Consider the following 18305-nt stretch of genomic DNA (forward strand, 5'->3'; position numbering starts at 1 on the left):
CACAGCCCCTTATTGACACACTTTGGGGCACTTTTCTTACTCCATCTAAGCTACATGTAAAACAAGAGTGTATGACCAAAAAAAAAAAAAAACAAAAAAAAAACAATTTCTTTAGCAGTTATACTGAACTCTTTAATTGCAATCTTCATTCTTTTTTTTTTTTTGGGGGGGGGGGGGGTAAATAGGGTGCCACATTAGTATTGATATAAAACATTAACGGATTAACAATAAATCAGTCATTAAAAAGACTGCAAAATATTTAGCTTCATTGGCTTGCAATGGAAAAGTTTCATACGGCGAGCAAGTGTTCCAAAATGCATCTTTAGCGCATTGGAATGCAAGGATGGACATGTCAATCAGAAGGCAACATCCAGAATCTGCAGGAAATGTGCAACGACGAAGCAGCCAAGCGTGCGCTGTCATTGGTTCAGGTCGGGGGGAAACACAAGGCCATATTTGGAGGGTACTCAAACGCACGAGGTGAACAAACAGTAGACAAATTTGCACGCAATATATTACTGAACATACATGAAAAGCTAAAGTAAGTAATAAATATAACAGCACAGGTATTATAAAGCCAAATAACAGTACGGTAATATCCCGAGTCATCGCCCCGCTAGAGATTTTCTACGAGAGCTTGAACTCCTTTAAACAGCCTACTTTTTCAACCTGCCATTCATGAGCACTTCTGAAAAAAACAGAAGCACTAATACATTACAGGTAATTTCTTTAAGAAATCTCCAAAAAGATCTTAGTTCCATGTATTTCAATAGGAAAATAGGAGGATCAAGTTTGCACTTTGGTGAAAGCCTGAAAATTGCCTTCTTGATGGATTTTATTATCTATCCCGTATCACCATCTGTGAGCAACCTTTCATAGATATTTCACAAACAAGGTCATCTTGTGTTAGTGTGCAGTGTCGGACTACCTGCATGAACCTCTTTCTTTCAGTCGTGTTTAAGGTTCCGGGGTGCGCGCTTCACGGATTATTTTTTTCTGTGCATGTGATGTGTTTTTGGTTAGGGATGTGGGCAGAGCTGCGAATAAATCACAGTTGTTGTTCCTGCAAGTGCCGCCGAGTGGGGCAGTGTAAAATTGGCGATGCTTTTCTTTTTGTTTAGCCATAATTTTTTGCAGTGTAATGCTGCATGTGGTCTGCTCGTAGGCAGAAATTTTTTTCGGGGGAGAAGGGGCTGAGGAGGGTGAGGTCTCCATTACTTTGCCAGGGAGGGGAAAGGGGGGGGGGTAAAAATATATGTGTATATTATAGGGTCGGTTCGATCTTTTGGGGAGGGCAGCTGAAGCCCCACAAGTTTCTTCTCTGGTTAAGTTACTGGCTTGAGTCGGTGTTTTTTTTGTTTTTTTTTGTTTCATTGTTTGCACTGTCGTCGTTTTTGTTGCTCAGGGCTCGTGCTATTTGATCTGTGTACTCCCGGCATGGCACCGCAGTGTGGTAGCGAGCAACCTTTGTAACAGGGTGTCGGAACGGAAAAAAACAACAACTGAAAAACAAAAAAGAAAAATATTTTTAAGGCCCATTCACACACTTGCGACTTCTTAGAACTGAGTGCCTTGAAACCTATTAAAATCTCTTACGAAAGGACACACTGGCACCACCTATCGGGTTGCAGTGCAACACAGGTCAGTCGCATATATTTAATATTTTTTTGCAAATAATTTTTTTTTTTTGGCTCGAAAAACATTTGCCAATGTTATAAATGAACATTTCTCATAAGTAGTACATACATTTTACCTCGCAAATACCACCAAACCTTCGCTATAGTGGAATCAAGTTCCAAGGTCACCGCATGGATGGCGTAAGGGTGTCAGTGCGTTCCCCCATCGTAAGAGATTTTAAGGGGTTTTAAGGCACTCAGTTCTAAGGAGTCGCAACTGTGTGAACGGGCCTTTAGGCAGAACGAGAACATTGTCGAAACATTAATATTTTGTTCCAGAGTGAAACCGAAAAAACGTTTCTGACCAATTTTCGGTTCAAGAGGAAACTTCAGGTAGTTCAGTATCTTCTGGTCCCCAAAGGAATGAGAAGATGCCCTCGAAGTGTTCCTCAAGAAACAATAATTTGAGGCTGGCGCGCACCCTCATTTAACAAGTGAGCCAGGCCCTCTCGAAAAATTCAAAATGCTGGATAAGGAGTCACGCTTTCGAAGAACCACAATTGTATTGAGATTTTAGAAAGAACAAAAAAACTCCTATCAGAACTCTACACTTTAGCGCAAGTAACCCTTGGTATACCATCCACACAGGTCAGCGAGGAGCGGGCATTCTCGATAGTCGAGTATTTTTTATTGGAACAGAGGTCTTGTAATTCACCGAATATACCTGAAGATGTTTTGCCTCAGAGATCATGCTCAGTGCCTCGGGCTGTTCTTCCTACCAAAGCCTTTTACCCCAATTCTTTCATTTTCTATCGTTGCAATAAGAGCACAATTCCTATACCTTTTTATTGACTTACTTTTTCATAAAAATGAGCGTTCTGTTTCCTTCACTAATTACAGGGATAGAACTGGGCAAAGCAGATATGAAGCAATCTTGGGAGCAGGCTGGGAGGAGCAAAAATGAGGTCTTGAAGCAAGTTGGGAGCAGCATACGAGTTTTAAGAATGTTAAAATAGAGGACAAATGTCACCTGGTTTTCAAAACTAAAGAAAATATGGCATGCAGATAACTCCATGTGAACTCAACGGTAGTTTCATTAAGCTTTTTAGTTGCAAGTATTTCCCACAAAATTATGTGCCAATTACACAAAACACATAAAGCACAACTGCACATGACAGTGTGACACGTGATAAAACAGACTTGCAAAGGGGTAAATATAAACAGGTACAAATAGCTTCCATTGCTCAGCATTGCCTAGTAAGCTGTGCCAAAAAATAAAATGCAGGTACAAAAATGGTCTTTCATATTTCAGTGACTAAATAAGATAACAAATGCCCTTGTACGAATAAATCTATTGGGACTTGGTTAATTGCTCACAGAAGCACCTCACTTTTTTGAGATTCTGAGCCAATTTTGCATTAGCCTCCACTAACACACTTGTCCAGATTCAATCTTCTCCATCTCCTTTTTTTGAGGCCCACGATCTGGTGCTCGTCTGTTGCTCCGTCGAACGCCTCACTGCTTGCTCGCCTTTATTCCCAAGTTTTCTGCGCGGGGCCGCGGGGCGGGCTGCCGGATCGCAATAGTCACACGTTTGCTCCACTATTCAGATCTTCAGATAAAGTGACTCCAGGACTTCAGAAAAGCATGGTGAGCATGCAGCACTGGCAGCTAACGTTGGCAGCGGCAACCTTCAGATACAGATTTTCGGATTCGGATCCATTGGCGTCCCATTTGGGCTGGAAGTTCCGGTGTCATTATTGCTAACAGAAACTGCGAGACAGCTAATTTCGACGAGGCTCATTTATAATTTCAGTTCAGGCGCACTTTGGCGCAATTTTGTTATTATCTATACTTTTGTATCAGTGTGGCATATGAAAAGTCACTAGGTGCACAATGAGAATTGGTGCAGCAGTTCCATCCCTGTAATTTCGATATTGAATTTGAATTTCGTTTTTGCGCTTGAACACATTTTTTTTTGTTCTGGAGCAGAACCCGAACACGGCTTTTTTTCTACAAAACAAAACTAAAACCAAAAGAAACAAACAAAAATATTATATTTCGGCACCCTGGTTCGTAGTGGTCGTTGAGGGCTCGGCGGATATTTATGTTGTCTGCCAGCCAGTTATCAGGTGGCAGTTCACCACGTGGCACCAGTCATGTTTCAACTGATTGGCCATTTCTAGCCGGAAGTAAAGAAGGTGAACTTCTATAAAAACTGGAGAGCTGCGAGAGAAAGAGTGTGACTTTTGGTATAGACCTAAGTGCTCCATTGCGCGTCAATGATGTCCTAATCCCAAACTTTGTACAAATACTTGGATGTGCATAGTTTGTAAAACTAAATTCTGCCAAATAAACCTTAGATAACGTCACCCTCTGGAATCTCAAATTTGCTTCCGTCCCCCCCCCCCCTTCATTCTTCACTCCACTCGGTGGATTTCAAGTGCCCATGGGGAGTTCCCAACAAATAATACTTCAAATGTCTAGTGAGAAAATTTTTTGAATATTCAAAGAACAATTGAGAAAAGCTATGAAGTGCAATTGAATGTGATCTCCATGTTTTGAGAGTCACTTTTGTCTATATCGGTTTGAGTGCGCATGTTTTTGTGCACATCTGTATGAACATGCATGCTTTAGTACACATGCGTACGAATGCGCATGTTTTCACAGTCTAATCATAAATTCAATAAACAGAATCTCAACGTTTCGGCCACACAATAGCCTTTGACAACAGCACTGTGCTGGCTTTGAAGAAAAATTGGAGAAAACAACTCTTTGAAAGTCATGGTTCATCCAACGTGCAAAAGGAAAAAGAATCACTTTTTGGGTACTTTTCACAGCCACTATGTGTTGGGGCTGCACGACATTACCAAAGCTCCATACATCTGTGTGTATATAAACGAGGTGGGTCCTTGCCGGGACTCTAGCGTAAACCGACCCGATCCCAATTCGTCAGGGTTTATGGTTAGAGTTCTTAATTGCTGTCAATGTGTGTACGAAAACATGCAATAAGTTTGAAAATTCCCCACAATGCAGCATTAGGACGGTGTTGTAACGCTGGAAAAATCTAATTTATGTAAGGCGCGACAGCAACGATCATCACATGCAGGCGACACCACTTTACGCGGAAACCGGCAAACCATAAAATAAAGCTTGCACAAAGCGCTTCATCGTCCTAGGAGCTGGCAGAACTAATTGCAAAAATTCAGCATTCAAAACATTCTGCAGCAATACTGCTGAACTGAATCAGGAAGGAGAGCGCAGGCGAGATGGCAAATCGCAAGTGCAACTAAACTCTGATACCAAGAAAACATTGTACACTCATAGAAAGAGGTGCTTACATGTATACACACCGTGCATCAGTGATTTTTTCTCTTTCTTTTTCCCATTGGTATTGGGATTTAGTTATGGTTGCGTGTGGCAGGAATTTATTATTTGTTTATCCACCCTGATGCCATAGAAGAAAAGATGACTTCAATCAGTGTTCGAAGCCACTTTTATTGAGGCAACAGCGATCAGCTGAAGACTTTGTAGCGGTATCATCTGCCCCGTGATCGAACGTGGAAATAAAATAAAATTTTGGTGCTCTATGAAATAATTCGCATGATGCAACTAAGAGTGTTTTTGTTTGTGTATAAATGATACAATGCAACACTGCCATGTGAATTTGTCGGAACATGGACCGAGTCAAGTCATATTTTTGGGGCTTTTTGTCTTCCCATAGATCATGTAACTTAATGTCAAATAAAATTTTATTTTATTTTACTTGGAAATATAATATATGGGAGAAACAAATATGTTCCGTGGAGCTTTTGGGTGCAGGGGAATCTAAGCCTGTGCTAGCATTGAAACAACACTTCTGCTCGTCTTTGTTTCTGCCCAATTTGAAAAGAATGGGATAATTCCCCCCCTCCCCCCTCCAGCCCCCCAAACCCAGCTCCTTTGTTTCTAGTTCAAGCATACAAAGCTAAGCTGAGCAAAAAACTGGGATGTTTTCTTTTTTTTTTTTTTTTTTTTATGGAAAGAAAGAATTGTTTTGCGACTAGCGCAGTAGGAATCGGTAAGAAGGCAGCACCTGCAGTGCCACCTGGAATCGTAAAATATGCCTATTTAGTTCTTATTCAGCTGCGATATCCTCTTAATCTGCAACAGGGTATAGTTACTCTTTGCACAAACCAGTGCCGTAGCATGCAAAATTGATATTGTTTATTCATAGTGTTTTATTCACTTTGGCCAGGCAATGAATTGTATCATCAAATAGACAAACCGGTACCCATATGTACCGTATTATGGAGCTTTTATACAATTATAATCCAAGCACAAGTTGTAGAGGCTGCTTGTAGATCTTAATAGTAGTATTCTACAGTGGCATTCAGTCCTGTAACTGAACGCCTTTCATAAGGCCAGCCCCGCTAATGCCTCAAACACCCAACTCTGCCCAGAGACGTGCTAAATTGCACATTCATTACAATCTGCTTTCTTCAGCATTGCCAACTGGGTACATATCAGTGGTGTGTGCAGCCAGCGCTTCTGAAGACTGCTTGACATGCCAAAAATTTGCTTTTGTTTGGCACGAACCCCCATGAACGCTCTCGAGGACCCCTGGGGGTCCGTGGACCACAGTTCGAGAACCACTGGTCCAGGGCTTTGGGGACCCTAGGGCATTCAGGGATCCCAAAGGGTCCACGGGACCTCATTTGAGAACCACTACCCCACGCTGTGCTTAGCATTAATAAATACAACTGTTATGTGTTTGCTGTCCTCACTATGCGAGTTTCCCACAAGAACTTTAGAGCTGCTGTTAAGACGTGGACCTCCAGCAGCCATAAAGCATTCCCTAAAAGGCTTAGCTAGGTGTAGGGGACTGCCACTAACTATCCGGCACGGTGTCGGTCGCAACAGATCTCAGCGTTTGCAAAAACGTCACTCCCAATCACTATAAAATTTGGGAGGGAGATATTCGCTGACACGAGGAAGACTTGACAGCTCACGTCGTGTAGCAATAAGGCAGACTTCTGTGTATTTCATTGATTTGCATGTGCCAGCACCAGGCACGGCTGCAAGTGCAGGCTCGTTTTTTACTTGACATGTAGTGAAAAGAGCTTGGTAGGCTCATACTGACCCACTTTCAATTGTTGTACACGCGTACACAAGACTTAATATTGACTTCAAAGATACAACTATGTGGTGGAGCGAACAAGCCATCGTTGTTCCACGTTTGCCCACGCAAACTAGGGCATCTTAATAACCCAAAAAATGTGCCCCAGCCTTCATTTTATGTCGATCAGCAACACCTCCAGTATATATTTATTTATGAAAAGTTGCACATTTGAAAACGCACGCAGTGATGTTTGGTTGCGACGTAAAACTGGAAATCGAAATTGAAACTCAATGGTCAACTGGTCCTTAGAATGTGTCTTCCCGCAGGAGACATGACAAAACTGTTGGCCATAGCTCGCAAACAATTGCTGCCTGCGAGCATCAGTTGGGTGGAAAATCAATGTTTTGATTTCGGAACTCCTCATCTGCCATTTTAAAATTATGCTTGCAGCAAATTTTAGAGCATCAAATAGCATTTCCACACGGGCAAACCACCAGCTTGTGGAAGGCGCCATTCTACTTTAGATAGCCTGAAAAATTAGCACAGCTACATTACACGCCAGAAAAATATCTGAACAACACAGCTCTGGTTACGTAATCTTTCATAAAACAAGCCAAACAAAAAACAAAGAAAAACGAAGCAAAGGAGACGTGGGTCTCACCTGCCACAGCCTTCCTGTGTTGGGAGTCGAGGGCCTGGTCGATCTCGTCGAAGAGGTAGAAAGGGGCAGGGTCACACTTTTGGATGGCAAAGATCAGAGCCAGAGCCACCAGAGACTTCTGGCCTCCAGAGAGCTGCTGCATTTCCTTCATTTCACCGGACTTTCCCACAAAGGAGACCTGGGAACAAAAAAAAGAGCAAACCATCACAAAATAAAGCCAGATATGGTGGAAAGATTTAAATATCTCCAATGCTGCCTCAAGTCCAGATAAACACCCAAACAAACATTTGCCAAATAAGACTAAAAGGAGTGTCACACCCGGAGTAAGCTGCTTTTGTCTAGATACTAACTCTCCCCAACGAAATGAATACAGTGCAACTTTTCAGGGGTCGCCCTGCAATGTTCCTGCCAAGAGTGAAGAGCACACACAACCCAAGACTTTCAAGATGGAGCAAGTGGTGAGCATGCAAAGTGAAGCACGGAGATCATTGACCACTCGTAAAGTTACCTGAACAATAGATTTTCCCGATCTGTAGAGCTCTGAATAATTCGCGGATTACCCGCAGATCATCCGCGGATATCCACGTCAACAAGTGCATGTGGATAAAAATGAATCTGGTGGATCTTTGCAGATCGGATGCGAATTCCAGGGGCTGCGGATACGGATGCGGATCTACCTTTTTGCTGAGGCGGTCCATAAACATGTGCGACTGTAGAGTGAATGAGCGAGTGATGGTATGAAGTGCATCATCAAATGTTTTATGGGAGTGAATTACCCCTTATAAAAAAAGGTGTCGATCGGGAAGAAAAATTGTTTTTACGCCAAGAAAAACTTGATTCTCACCAAAGATCCCTTTAGAGCGTTCCATCTCGCCAGAAACGGTGTCTATTAAAAAGCTAAAGAATGCAGGGGCATCAATACGCCTTTCCAAAAAACGCTCCTAGGCCGCTGCCATGTTGCTGATGCGGCTGGTGCGACTCTCGCGCTCTCTATCAGCTAGAAATTTTCTGCCACTCTCTTGGACTGTGAAAACTCGCTCAGCACGATTCTCTACCTATGTTTTGCCGTTTTTCATTAAACGTTTTCTGGTCCCTCTTGAAAGTTTCCACTTCATTTTTTTATGCGTGCTGCGTACCCTTCTGTGTTAGCTTCCACTGTGACAAATAGAGCTGGTAAGTGCCTGCCACTCAAGCTTTTCTGCTCAACATTCACAGGAAATCAAGGAGAGGAAGGACATCAAACGGCCCTCGACGCAATTTTGCAAACAATGCCAATTATTCTCCCCCCTCCCAGAGATAATCCGCGCAGAGTCCTCTCCGAAAATAGTTCTTTGGGTTGGGGTGGGAAACGGATCAGTCACGTTCGTTCCTTTGCCTTGGTGCTGTTGTGAAAAAAAAGGAAGCTCTCCCCAAAAAGTGCCCCAAAACAAAGTCACCTTGCATTCCGTCCAATCGTCAAGATGCGACAGTTGTCAACTGTGACTGCGTTATTTGAGATCTTTCTCAAATAAATTCTTTTTGGATAACGCTGCATTGTGTGGTATGTACGCTATATTGTTCAAACGTCAAAACTTTCAAAATTGTATGTTTGCGTCCTGTCCATCGGTAAACACATTATTTGTGACCATGAAAAATGCGTGCCTTTCGGCTATCTTCTGTTGCAATTGATTTTCGACAGCTAAGCGCTTTGTCATTTGACATGCGGCTAATCGGTCGGCGACGTCAAAACTTATTGTAGAAAAAAACAAACAATGACAACTAACATTCCAGTCGCATTCGTCCTGTCGCGCGCATACAGAACAAAAATAGCTTTACAGGTTTTTTTTTTGTCTTTTTGTTTTTTCAAATGTGGTACAATGCTTTCTTAATGTCCTCGGGAAAATACACACACCATGAAACACAAAATACAGCAGGAAAAGACGAGAATTTAGCCACCAGCAGCATATGAAACTGTGCCTATGCAGGCTGCGCCTATTGAAATCACAGTCCACTCCATTAGGGTCAGCAGGGATGCCGGTGAGAGTCTAGCCTCAAACTCAGTGAGTGGGCTCGAAAACGGTTTGTTGCCCCTGGGGTTGAGTGTTTTTTTGGAAAGGTGTATAGACCCAGGAAAGCATGTGCTTGTTTGGCAAGAAAAGAACAAAAAACTTCCTTTGGCCAAAACAAACAAACAAAGAAAAAGCCTAAAACGCACAAGCCACGACAAAGTAGAAGCCTCCACGACTAGTGAAACGTGGTGTGTGTGTGTGTGTGTACATTTTTTCTCGACCTATGGTAAGTTGCTCTATGTAAGTGGTTCGGAGCACGCAGTTGCGGGTTTGTGTTCAGAACTGAAACCAATACGAGGTGTTGCCATTATTGAATAGTGTGATATTTTCCCAGCAGTGTACTCATTTCTTACCATACATATGCGACTACTTCACTGTGGTGAGCGACCACCTTTCCTCTTTAGTTTGTCCTTTAATGATTTTCATGTTTAGGAAATTGCGTCTGCTTGAAATGGGTGTTACAAAACAAAAAAAAATTTTTAAAATATTCTTGCACATTTTTTATGCAGGGTGTTGCAAACTCACAGGACGTTCTCATAACTGCGATCATCTTTCTAGCGACCCGTAGTACCTCTGGAAGGATTATCACATATAATAAAAACAAGATAAAGCAGTATACGCTAAAATGACTTTGCCCGTATTCTGACTTGAGGAATTTGTACAAAGATAAGCAAAAGGATTATTACAAGGTACCATCCAGACAGTTTTTTTAAATTCAATCTTGATTTTATGATATATGGTAACATACGCGGACATGTTAAGAATGTGCAAATTGTGGGTTGGATATGGTTCCGAAATATACGGATGCGGTTCAGATGTGGATACAAGGTATGCGGATGCAGATGGGATGTGGCTGATGATGATTACAGTTTTAATGGCGCAATGACAACGTAGGCCATAATGAGCCAATTCAAAGTTATTTAGAAGGCACTACAAAAATTGTAGAGTCCATCCACTTCACGAATCCCGGCCGAGGTGCCCGCAATCTGACGAAGGCTTATTGTGGAGGAGGCGCCGTGTAACCGAGCTTTCGGTTGCACGTTAAAAGATCCCCAGGTGGTCCAAATTAATCCTCAGTCCTCCGCTGGGGCATGCCAGATGCCCGACATTGGTTTGGCACGTAAAACCCCCAAATTTTGATTTGATCCACTTTATGTGAAGATGAAGGATCAGCAAAGCTGTTATCTTTACGATAACTATACGACGTCTATACGATTTACATACAATTGCAATGAAGACATGTACACGACGTCGTCGTTTGTTTTTATTTAATACTTAGTGACTAAAGTGATCACTGCCTTATGGTCACTTATGGTTAAGTTCTAAACCCAATTTTTCGAGGCACAACCCGAGGTCAGTTTCGTAGGATTGAGCACAAGCCTCTATCTGCATTGCGGAAGCAAAAGAAGGTTAGATAGGCGCGTTCTGCCCTCAGCCTCCTCACAGCACACTCTTCGCCTAGGCCTAGATAAGTCGGTGACTGTAGATGATAACAAGGGATCAGGACCTTACTATCTAATAATGCCAAAAAAGGCTGACTCATACGGGTTGCCCCCTCTTTTTATTTATACTTGCCACGACCAATCCAATCGGAACGAAGGAGCGCCGTTTAAACACGAGTTTTTTGTTAACATCCATGGACAAATGTTTCTCCAGATCCTAGCACATAACAGCTTCGCTGTAAAAGGGAGGTTTGGAATAGCAGGACAAAAATTACAACTGGTCTAAATAGCCAGTCTTTTTCAAGAAATCGGAAACCCAGTCAAACGACATAAAGGGCAGTCACTAAGTAAAAACATAGGACGAAAAGGCAGATGACCTCTGAAGAGTTCCGAAAAGCTAGATCGGCGCAGTTGGTGGTGAAAGGGACAATGCCATCAAATGTGCAACTTGTCAGCCCTTTCCCACGATGGGCACAGAGCTTTAGATCTTTGCCACAAAGGAGGTGCAGGTGTGTCAAGCGTGTATGGCCAATCCTCAGGTGGCAGAACAGAACCTCAGTGGCATTCCTTGTGGAACACACTTTCCCATAGTGCCAAAATAGGCTTAATGACATGGAGCTTGTTGTCACATTCCTTGTCCCATTCTAATTGCCATGACGCGGATGGGATTTGGATTAAGAACACTGAAGATGCAATTCGGGTGCTGATACAAAGTATGCGGATGATCAAACTCATCCAGGACACTACTCCAAAAGGCACACTTTTTCAACTGTTAGATTTGCACAAAATTTTCAGGGCATAATCAACCCCGCACCATGCTTTGCAATGCAAAGTGTCAAGTTTCTATATTAATCCTTCGAAGAGTTACATCTAAGTACATGAAATAAACACTGCACCCCCTAAGGAAACCTATTGTTTAGAAATGTTAATGATAATGGCCAATTCTTTTAGTGAAATATACAGTATAACACCTATGCCGTGTAGCTGTGAATAGAAATGACAGAAAAGACAATTTTTAATAAAAAGACTAAAGCAAAGCAAAACAATTTTTTTTGCATGCATCAGGTTGAAGGCACAGCAATTTTTCATAACAAAAGAGCATGAAAATGTAGAAAGCAAGTTCACAGTTCCATTCCTTACAAAATTTCAGTATAAAAACTCCAGAAACTGGCTTTGCACATCAATTCATTAACACGAGTTTTTCTGAACTGAGTTTTGATGACAAAAATTGGCTGCATGTTCGGTCATTCTGCCAAACATGTTTAAATCTGGTAGCTTTGTAGAGCCATCGTTGGCAAAAGGTGTTCTAAAACAACATAAAATTTTATTGAAACAATTTTAATGTTCCACAAGGCTTTCAACCTTATATTATTACTGTGGTGATTATGCAATTTCACCGCATGCCAACAGAGTGTGGCGATAGTCGGTGGTACTGCAGTGACTGTCATGGTTGTCGCTGTTTTTGTTGTTCTTGACGGTGTTACCGCTGTCTTCTGATTTGGACGTTATACAAAGCAACGGTTTATATACCGAGACGCATGCTACAAAGTCCACGCAACATAGTCCGGGAACGCCTTGCGCAAATACGCAATCGGTGGTGGTGCTGTTGCAGGTGGTCAGGCTTATGGTGCTGCTCTCAAGGTGTAACCCGTACGATTTGCGCAAGAAGTCGATAAACCACGGATAGCTTTGCACATTTCCGTTAAAATCTCCAGCGATGATCATGGGTGTCGTGTCACAGTCGGTCCCTTCCATGCATTTGAATGTTTTCATCAGTGGCGTATAACTGACGAAATAAACCGAGAGGAAGCGTTCCAAGTTCACTTTGGTTGTGTTTAGCGATATGTAGACGATGGTGATGAGCATGCGCACGCCGCAAATGATCGTCCAGACGGGGCCGACAGTGCGCCCTAATTGCTGTAGGGGGTGGTGTCGGCAATGGCGGTGCTGGTACCGACAATGACCTCCCCCTCCGACTGCTTGCCAAGCTGCGTGAGGGCCCCTTGGCACACGCGAATCTCTCCGAATTTTGAAGGTCACCAGGAGAGGGGAAGCATGTCTTACTGCCCTTTCCCCTCATCCTTGTTCCGCACTCCTCCTACACCCCACCTGTTTCTGCTCCTCTCTTTCTTGCCCTTCCACTCTTCTACACTCTGCGCACTTTCTCACACCACCTGCTTCTGCTCCTCCCTTTCCAGTGTGCAGGGCCTGTAGCTCAGTTAGCAGCGCACTCGGCTTCCACGCCGGTGACCGGGGTTCGATCCCCGACACTGGTTGCAGTTTCTTTCAAAGTCGTTTAGCAGTTACGGACTGAACGACCTCCATATTTCCTGCTTACGCAGCTCCTGAGGTTTGTTGGCCCTATAAAGCTACCTACTGCTTTAAAATTGAAACTGAGATAAACACGTTTGAATGTTAAAGAAGTTATACCTTAGATGGTGCTGGAATGTTGGAAATAATTTATTCTGAAAAAATACTTAAGTGCTGGAATGTTGGAAATAATTTATTCTGAAAAAATACTTAAGTTACAGGAGTGAAGCTTTCTGACAACATCAATAAAGTGATCAGCAAGCTGACAAGACTACTCGCTAAAAAAATGACTTGGAAAAAAAAAAAAAAAAAAAAGAACCAACACTTTAACCTGCAAGGTTAGTTCCCCAACACCTTAAAGGGATACTTCAACGAAATTTGAAATATTCCCGTCGTGTTCAAAAATAGGTTGAATATGATCCACAATGTCCGTAAATGACAATCGCGCGTTTGTATTTTGAGCCTGGTTGCTGTATTTTTCGTTATAAACGGCCCACTCTGGCAAGCGCTCGGAGAAGGCCCAGCGGAGACCACGTGACATTCAACGCAATCGTGACGTAGGTTGTCTCAAGACGAGCAAAGCTACGGCGATGCTGACGTCGAGAGGATGGCCTAGTCGTTCCAGCCACCAAAGCGGCTGCTTTTGTATGAATTTTGAGTGACGGGTTAATCTTCTGTAATCTTGTAGGGGGACAATAGCGACTTCTGCGACACACAAAAGGTATTCTCGGGAAGAGGGGAGTTCCTCCTGCCCCTCTTCTCTCGTCGTGGCTGGAGACGAGACAACCTCCGTCACTAGCTGCCAAGGTTTCTAGACGGGCATTACAAGCGGGGCGTTAGCGACATCCACCAGGTGCTCTTTGCTAATCGTTTAATTCGTTTTAAAATTCCTTTTCGTGACTTTTTTAACAAGACATTGGTATGTTCGATGTGATGCTGCTTTTTTGAACACATATAGACCAAAAAATGAGCGCCAATATTTCGATGTAGTATCCCTTTAAAGACCGACGACCAGTTCACACTTTCCACGTTTCCCCTGCTTCCTCCTCTCCCCCATTCTAACCTGACCACCGTTGCCTGTTCTCTCCTCCCCCAGGGTGAGAAGGATCTTCTGCCTTGCAGAATCCCGTGTCTGGTCGTCAGCCTTTAAGCGAGCCAAGCGAAAGTAAAAATAGAGCAGGAATCATCTGCAAACCTAATCACAGAAATGTACCCAAAGCGGAAGAGCTTCGAATGGCACGCACACACAAAAAAAAATTGGCTGCATGCTTCGTCATTCTGCCAAATGCGTTTAAATGAGATAGCTTTATAGCATGGTTAGTGCTTTTAGTTCAGGTGGTGCCTAGGGTAGGATGAACATTAGTCTTTCAGTGCCTGGGGTGGGTGGTGCTTAGTTCAGGTGGTACCTAGGGCACGGTTTTGTACGAAACAGATTACGCCACACCATTGTCTCTTTCGTGGCGCTGCACGCGTTTCCCTTCAGCACCACCTGGATACAAAGCTTTTGCACTGAATTTTGTCGGTGACCAAGAGAGGGGAAGTGCACCTTCCTGCCCTTTCCACTCCTCGTTCCGTGTGCTCTTTTTACATAACTTGTTTATGCTCTTCTCTTTCTTGCCCTTTCCAAAACCCTCTCCGCTCCACTCACTTCCTCACACCCCAAGCTTCTGCTCCTCCTGCTCCTGTGTGCTGGGTTAGTAGCTCGGTCAACAGCACACTCGGCTTCTACGCAGGTAACCGGAAATTCCTGACACCAGTTGCCATTTTTTTAAAGATAGTCCACGCAGGTGACCGGAGATCCCTGGCACCAGTTGCCATTTTTTTAAAGATAGTTTAACGGTTACGGTCTGACCAACCTACACCTTTCGTGCTTATGCGGCTCCCGAGGTTAATTGGCCCTTTAAACCTACCACTTTAAAAACTCTGCAACTCCGCTGTGTTGCATCCAAAAGTGGAACCTTAGAAGTGCCCCTTTAAGCTTACCCTTATTCCAACACCTGTGAAGTTGTCCACGGAGGGCGTTTGGCTCTCCTGGGGAAAGAAAGAGAGCAACAGATTGCTACGAGAAAACAAGAGGAAAAACAGGAGATACTTTGACACAAAAACATTACTTAGGAAAAATTCGAATTTGGGGGATTTAAGAGCCAAACCAACGACGGGCATCTGGCACGCCCCAGCGGAGGGCCGAGGATTAATTTGGACCACCGAGGGATCTTTTGACGTGCAACCAAAAGCTCGATTACACGGCGCCTTCTCCGCAATAAGCCTCCGTCAGATTGCGGGCACCTCGGCTGGGATTCGAACCCACCACCTGGGAATCCATAGGCCAGTGCTCTCGCCTCGGAGCCACTGAGGCGGCCTTACTTTGAAGATCACACATTTTACAGGTGTTACTTGAGGTAATAAGTAATTGTGTTGTGTGGATGTTTAGACAGCCGAAAGTTAGTCCACCCCAATGGGAGTCTGACATCTACGATGTAGATGAGAAATTTAGCCACTGCAGTAGCACTACTGCACCCTCTTGCAGGAGGCCGACGACCAGACTCAAGATTCTACAAGGCAGAAATCCTCCTCACCATGGTGAAGGAGGAAACAGGCAACAGTGGACAGGGTAGAAGGGGGGAGAGGAGGAAGCAGGCGAAAACTGGAAAGCGCGAACTGGTCATCAATCTTTAAGAAAGGAAGGACAAGCTCCTCCTGCGAAACCCTCCACCCTTTCCAGCTAGTAGAGCAAACGGCAGAGTAGAGGCGAGAAAAAGAGAGGGGGGACTTGCCTCCTCTCATGCGTCTGCTCTGCTAAGTGGGAAGGGTGGAGGGCTTCGCGGGAGGATGGTGCAAAAACGCGGCTGATGAGAGACGGAAAAGATTGCGCAGGTGGGTTTTAGCACACTGGCCTTGCACCTTATGCACAAGTGGCAACTTTAGAGCATCCCGGCGCTTTCCACACACTGCTAATCTTTTGCAATTTATTTATTTAGTGGTTTTCAATGATGCTCAGCAAATTTCTAATTTGACCCATATGCTTACCTTTACTACAGTCAAACCCGAATATATCGAACACGGACATATCATATTATGGCTTATATCGAACCCTTTCCGAACTTCCTTAAAAACACACATATTTTTTAGTTTATATATCGAACGCAATCGGACCACCAATGGACATAGCAAACTCCCCAGCGTCGAAAAGCATGCGCTCCTCAGCCATGCGGCAGGCTTTCTCGCAGTGCACTAACGCATAGCAGCGGTGCAGCAGGCGCTTGCAACGCTTGCACAAGCACAAGGTACCTTGAGCGCCACAAAAAGAATAGCGGCGGTCATGGTCAGAGCTGTGCGGACACGCCAACCAACGCTGGCACCAACCTAGATTCAGATTGCCGTTGTTTGTGTTTTGCTCCCGCCGTTTCCACCTGCGACGTACGAGTAGGCCTAAGCCATGGCTGCGAATGTGAAGGGAACGACGACGCTGACATTTGCGATGAAGCTAGAGATAATTAAGCGTGTTGAGAAGGGGGAGAAGTCAAGTGTGGCCGACGCCTACAACATTCCTCAAAGTACTTTGAGTACTTTGCTCAAGAACAAGAGAGCGACATCAAAGTGAAAGCAGCAAGCAAGCATTCGGATGCACAACATGTTCGGGAGCCGGACTTTCAAGAAGTCGAGGAAACAACGTAAAAGTGGTTTATGGACGTCAGGGCCCGGAGAATTCCATTATCGGGACCGATGTTGCAAGAGAAAGCAAGGGACTTTGCTTTCGTTCACAAGATCCAAGGCTTACAGCCCGAGTCCGAACAAGACCGCCCGAGCTCGACAAAACGTGGGACAGGTTCTCGTTTTGTGGGTGCTGTGCCCGAGACAATGAGCATAGACGACTTCGATGGCGACGATGACAGCAGGACTACGGCAAAGCTGACGGATATTGAAATAGCCGCCGAGGTTGCCCGCGAGTAACCTGTTGCGAGCGATGAGCCTGGTCCTGTGGACATCGAAGACGCTGCACCACGCCCCACCTCGAGCGAAGACGTGGCTGCCGTTGCTGTGCTGCGCCGCTATTGCAGTGCAATAGAAGGAAGCGGGCTTGCACTTGTGGATTGTCTCGACACCGTAGAGCAGGATGTGACAAAGCATGCTATTACCGCATAATAAACGCACTCGCATAATGAGCGCACCCCCCACAACGGGCATCAAAATTGTGACATTTCTTTTTTTCCTACCGTAATCAACGCACCTCCAATTTTCGGATCCGAGTCTCTCGAATTCCGTCCAATTTAGCAAGCCACCAAGCTAGTTTTCTTTTGCCGCCAAGCGGTCAGGCCAAGTCAAGCCAAGCCAAGCCAAGCCGCTCTCATAATGGCAATGGCCGCAAGTTGCAGTAGTTACGGAAGTGATCAACCATGAAACCGAGTGTCGCGCACACTTGACGAAGCTTGGGTCGAGGAATTGCCGAGCCCCAGACATTCTTCGCCTATCGGATGCACTGATGTCAACAAAACAAGCTGTCGTCTGTGGTCCGCTTTCGGACAGTGATATCGTGAGAGTGGTTAGGCCAAATTTCACACACTCCAGGTAAATGCGTTTATTTAATCCGTAGCAGAACGGCACAGCGAGGTGCGAGGTGCACTGTAGGCTGAGAATGTTTGGTAGCCCCTCCGTGAACGAAACTTCTTCAGTGCGAGCGGGCTTTGCTGGGGGGGGGGGGGGGGGGGGGGGGGGGGGGAGGGTCGGCGGTTGGACTTTGTAGGAGTTCTTGCCTCCGTGAACGAAACTTGATCTATGCGAGCGGGCTTGAGCGGTGGGGGGTTGGACTTCGTACGAGTTCTTAAACCGGTAGTCACGGATGTACCTGAGCGTGCCTCCAGGATACTAGCAATATACATCGTCTAAGAACGGTCGTGTTGCTTTACGTGCTGAGTGAGCTTCGTAGGGCGTAGGGTGCTTTTCCTTCGGTAAAAGGCACCCTTAAAGCGCCCTTAAAAGATTTGCAATTTATAAAGCATGGTTATAGTGGCGCGCCCCTGACCAGCCGTAGGTGCGCCTCCATCACTGGAGACATGCCAAAGTACCTTGTTGTGTCATATTGGCACCTAATATGACATTTGCAAGAAGTGTGTAAATGCAAAAATTTTA

At 44.5% G+C, this 18305-nt stretch overlaps 1 protein-coding gene across 1 annotated transcript in view; it reads right to left on the bottom strand.

Moving 5' to 3' along the window:
* Window positions 1-7378: 7378 nt before the first annotated feature.
* LOC8034829 (structural maintenance of chromosomes protein 3) overlaps window positions 7379-18305 on the bottom strand; it is a gene marked incomplete at its 3' end in the record, with an annotated part of 66691 nt that continues 55764 nt past the window's right edge. The window contains 2 exon segments of the mRNA XM_042287248.1: window positions 7379-7556; window positions 15162-15209. Of these exon segments, the coding sequence (XP_042143182.1) occupies window positions 7379-7556; window positions 15162-15209 (226 nt within the window).

Source organism: Ixodes scapularis, unplaced genomic scaffold (assembly GCF_016920785.2).
Source record: "Ixodes scapularis isolate PalLabHiFi unplaced genomic scaffold, ASM1692078v2 PGA_scaffold9__187_contigs__length_104089568, whole genome shotgun sequence".
Lineage (NCBI taxonomy): Eukaryota > Metazoa > Arthropoda > Arachnida > Ixodida > Ixodidae > Ixodes > Ixodes scapularis.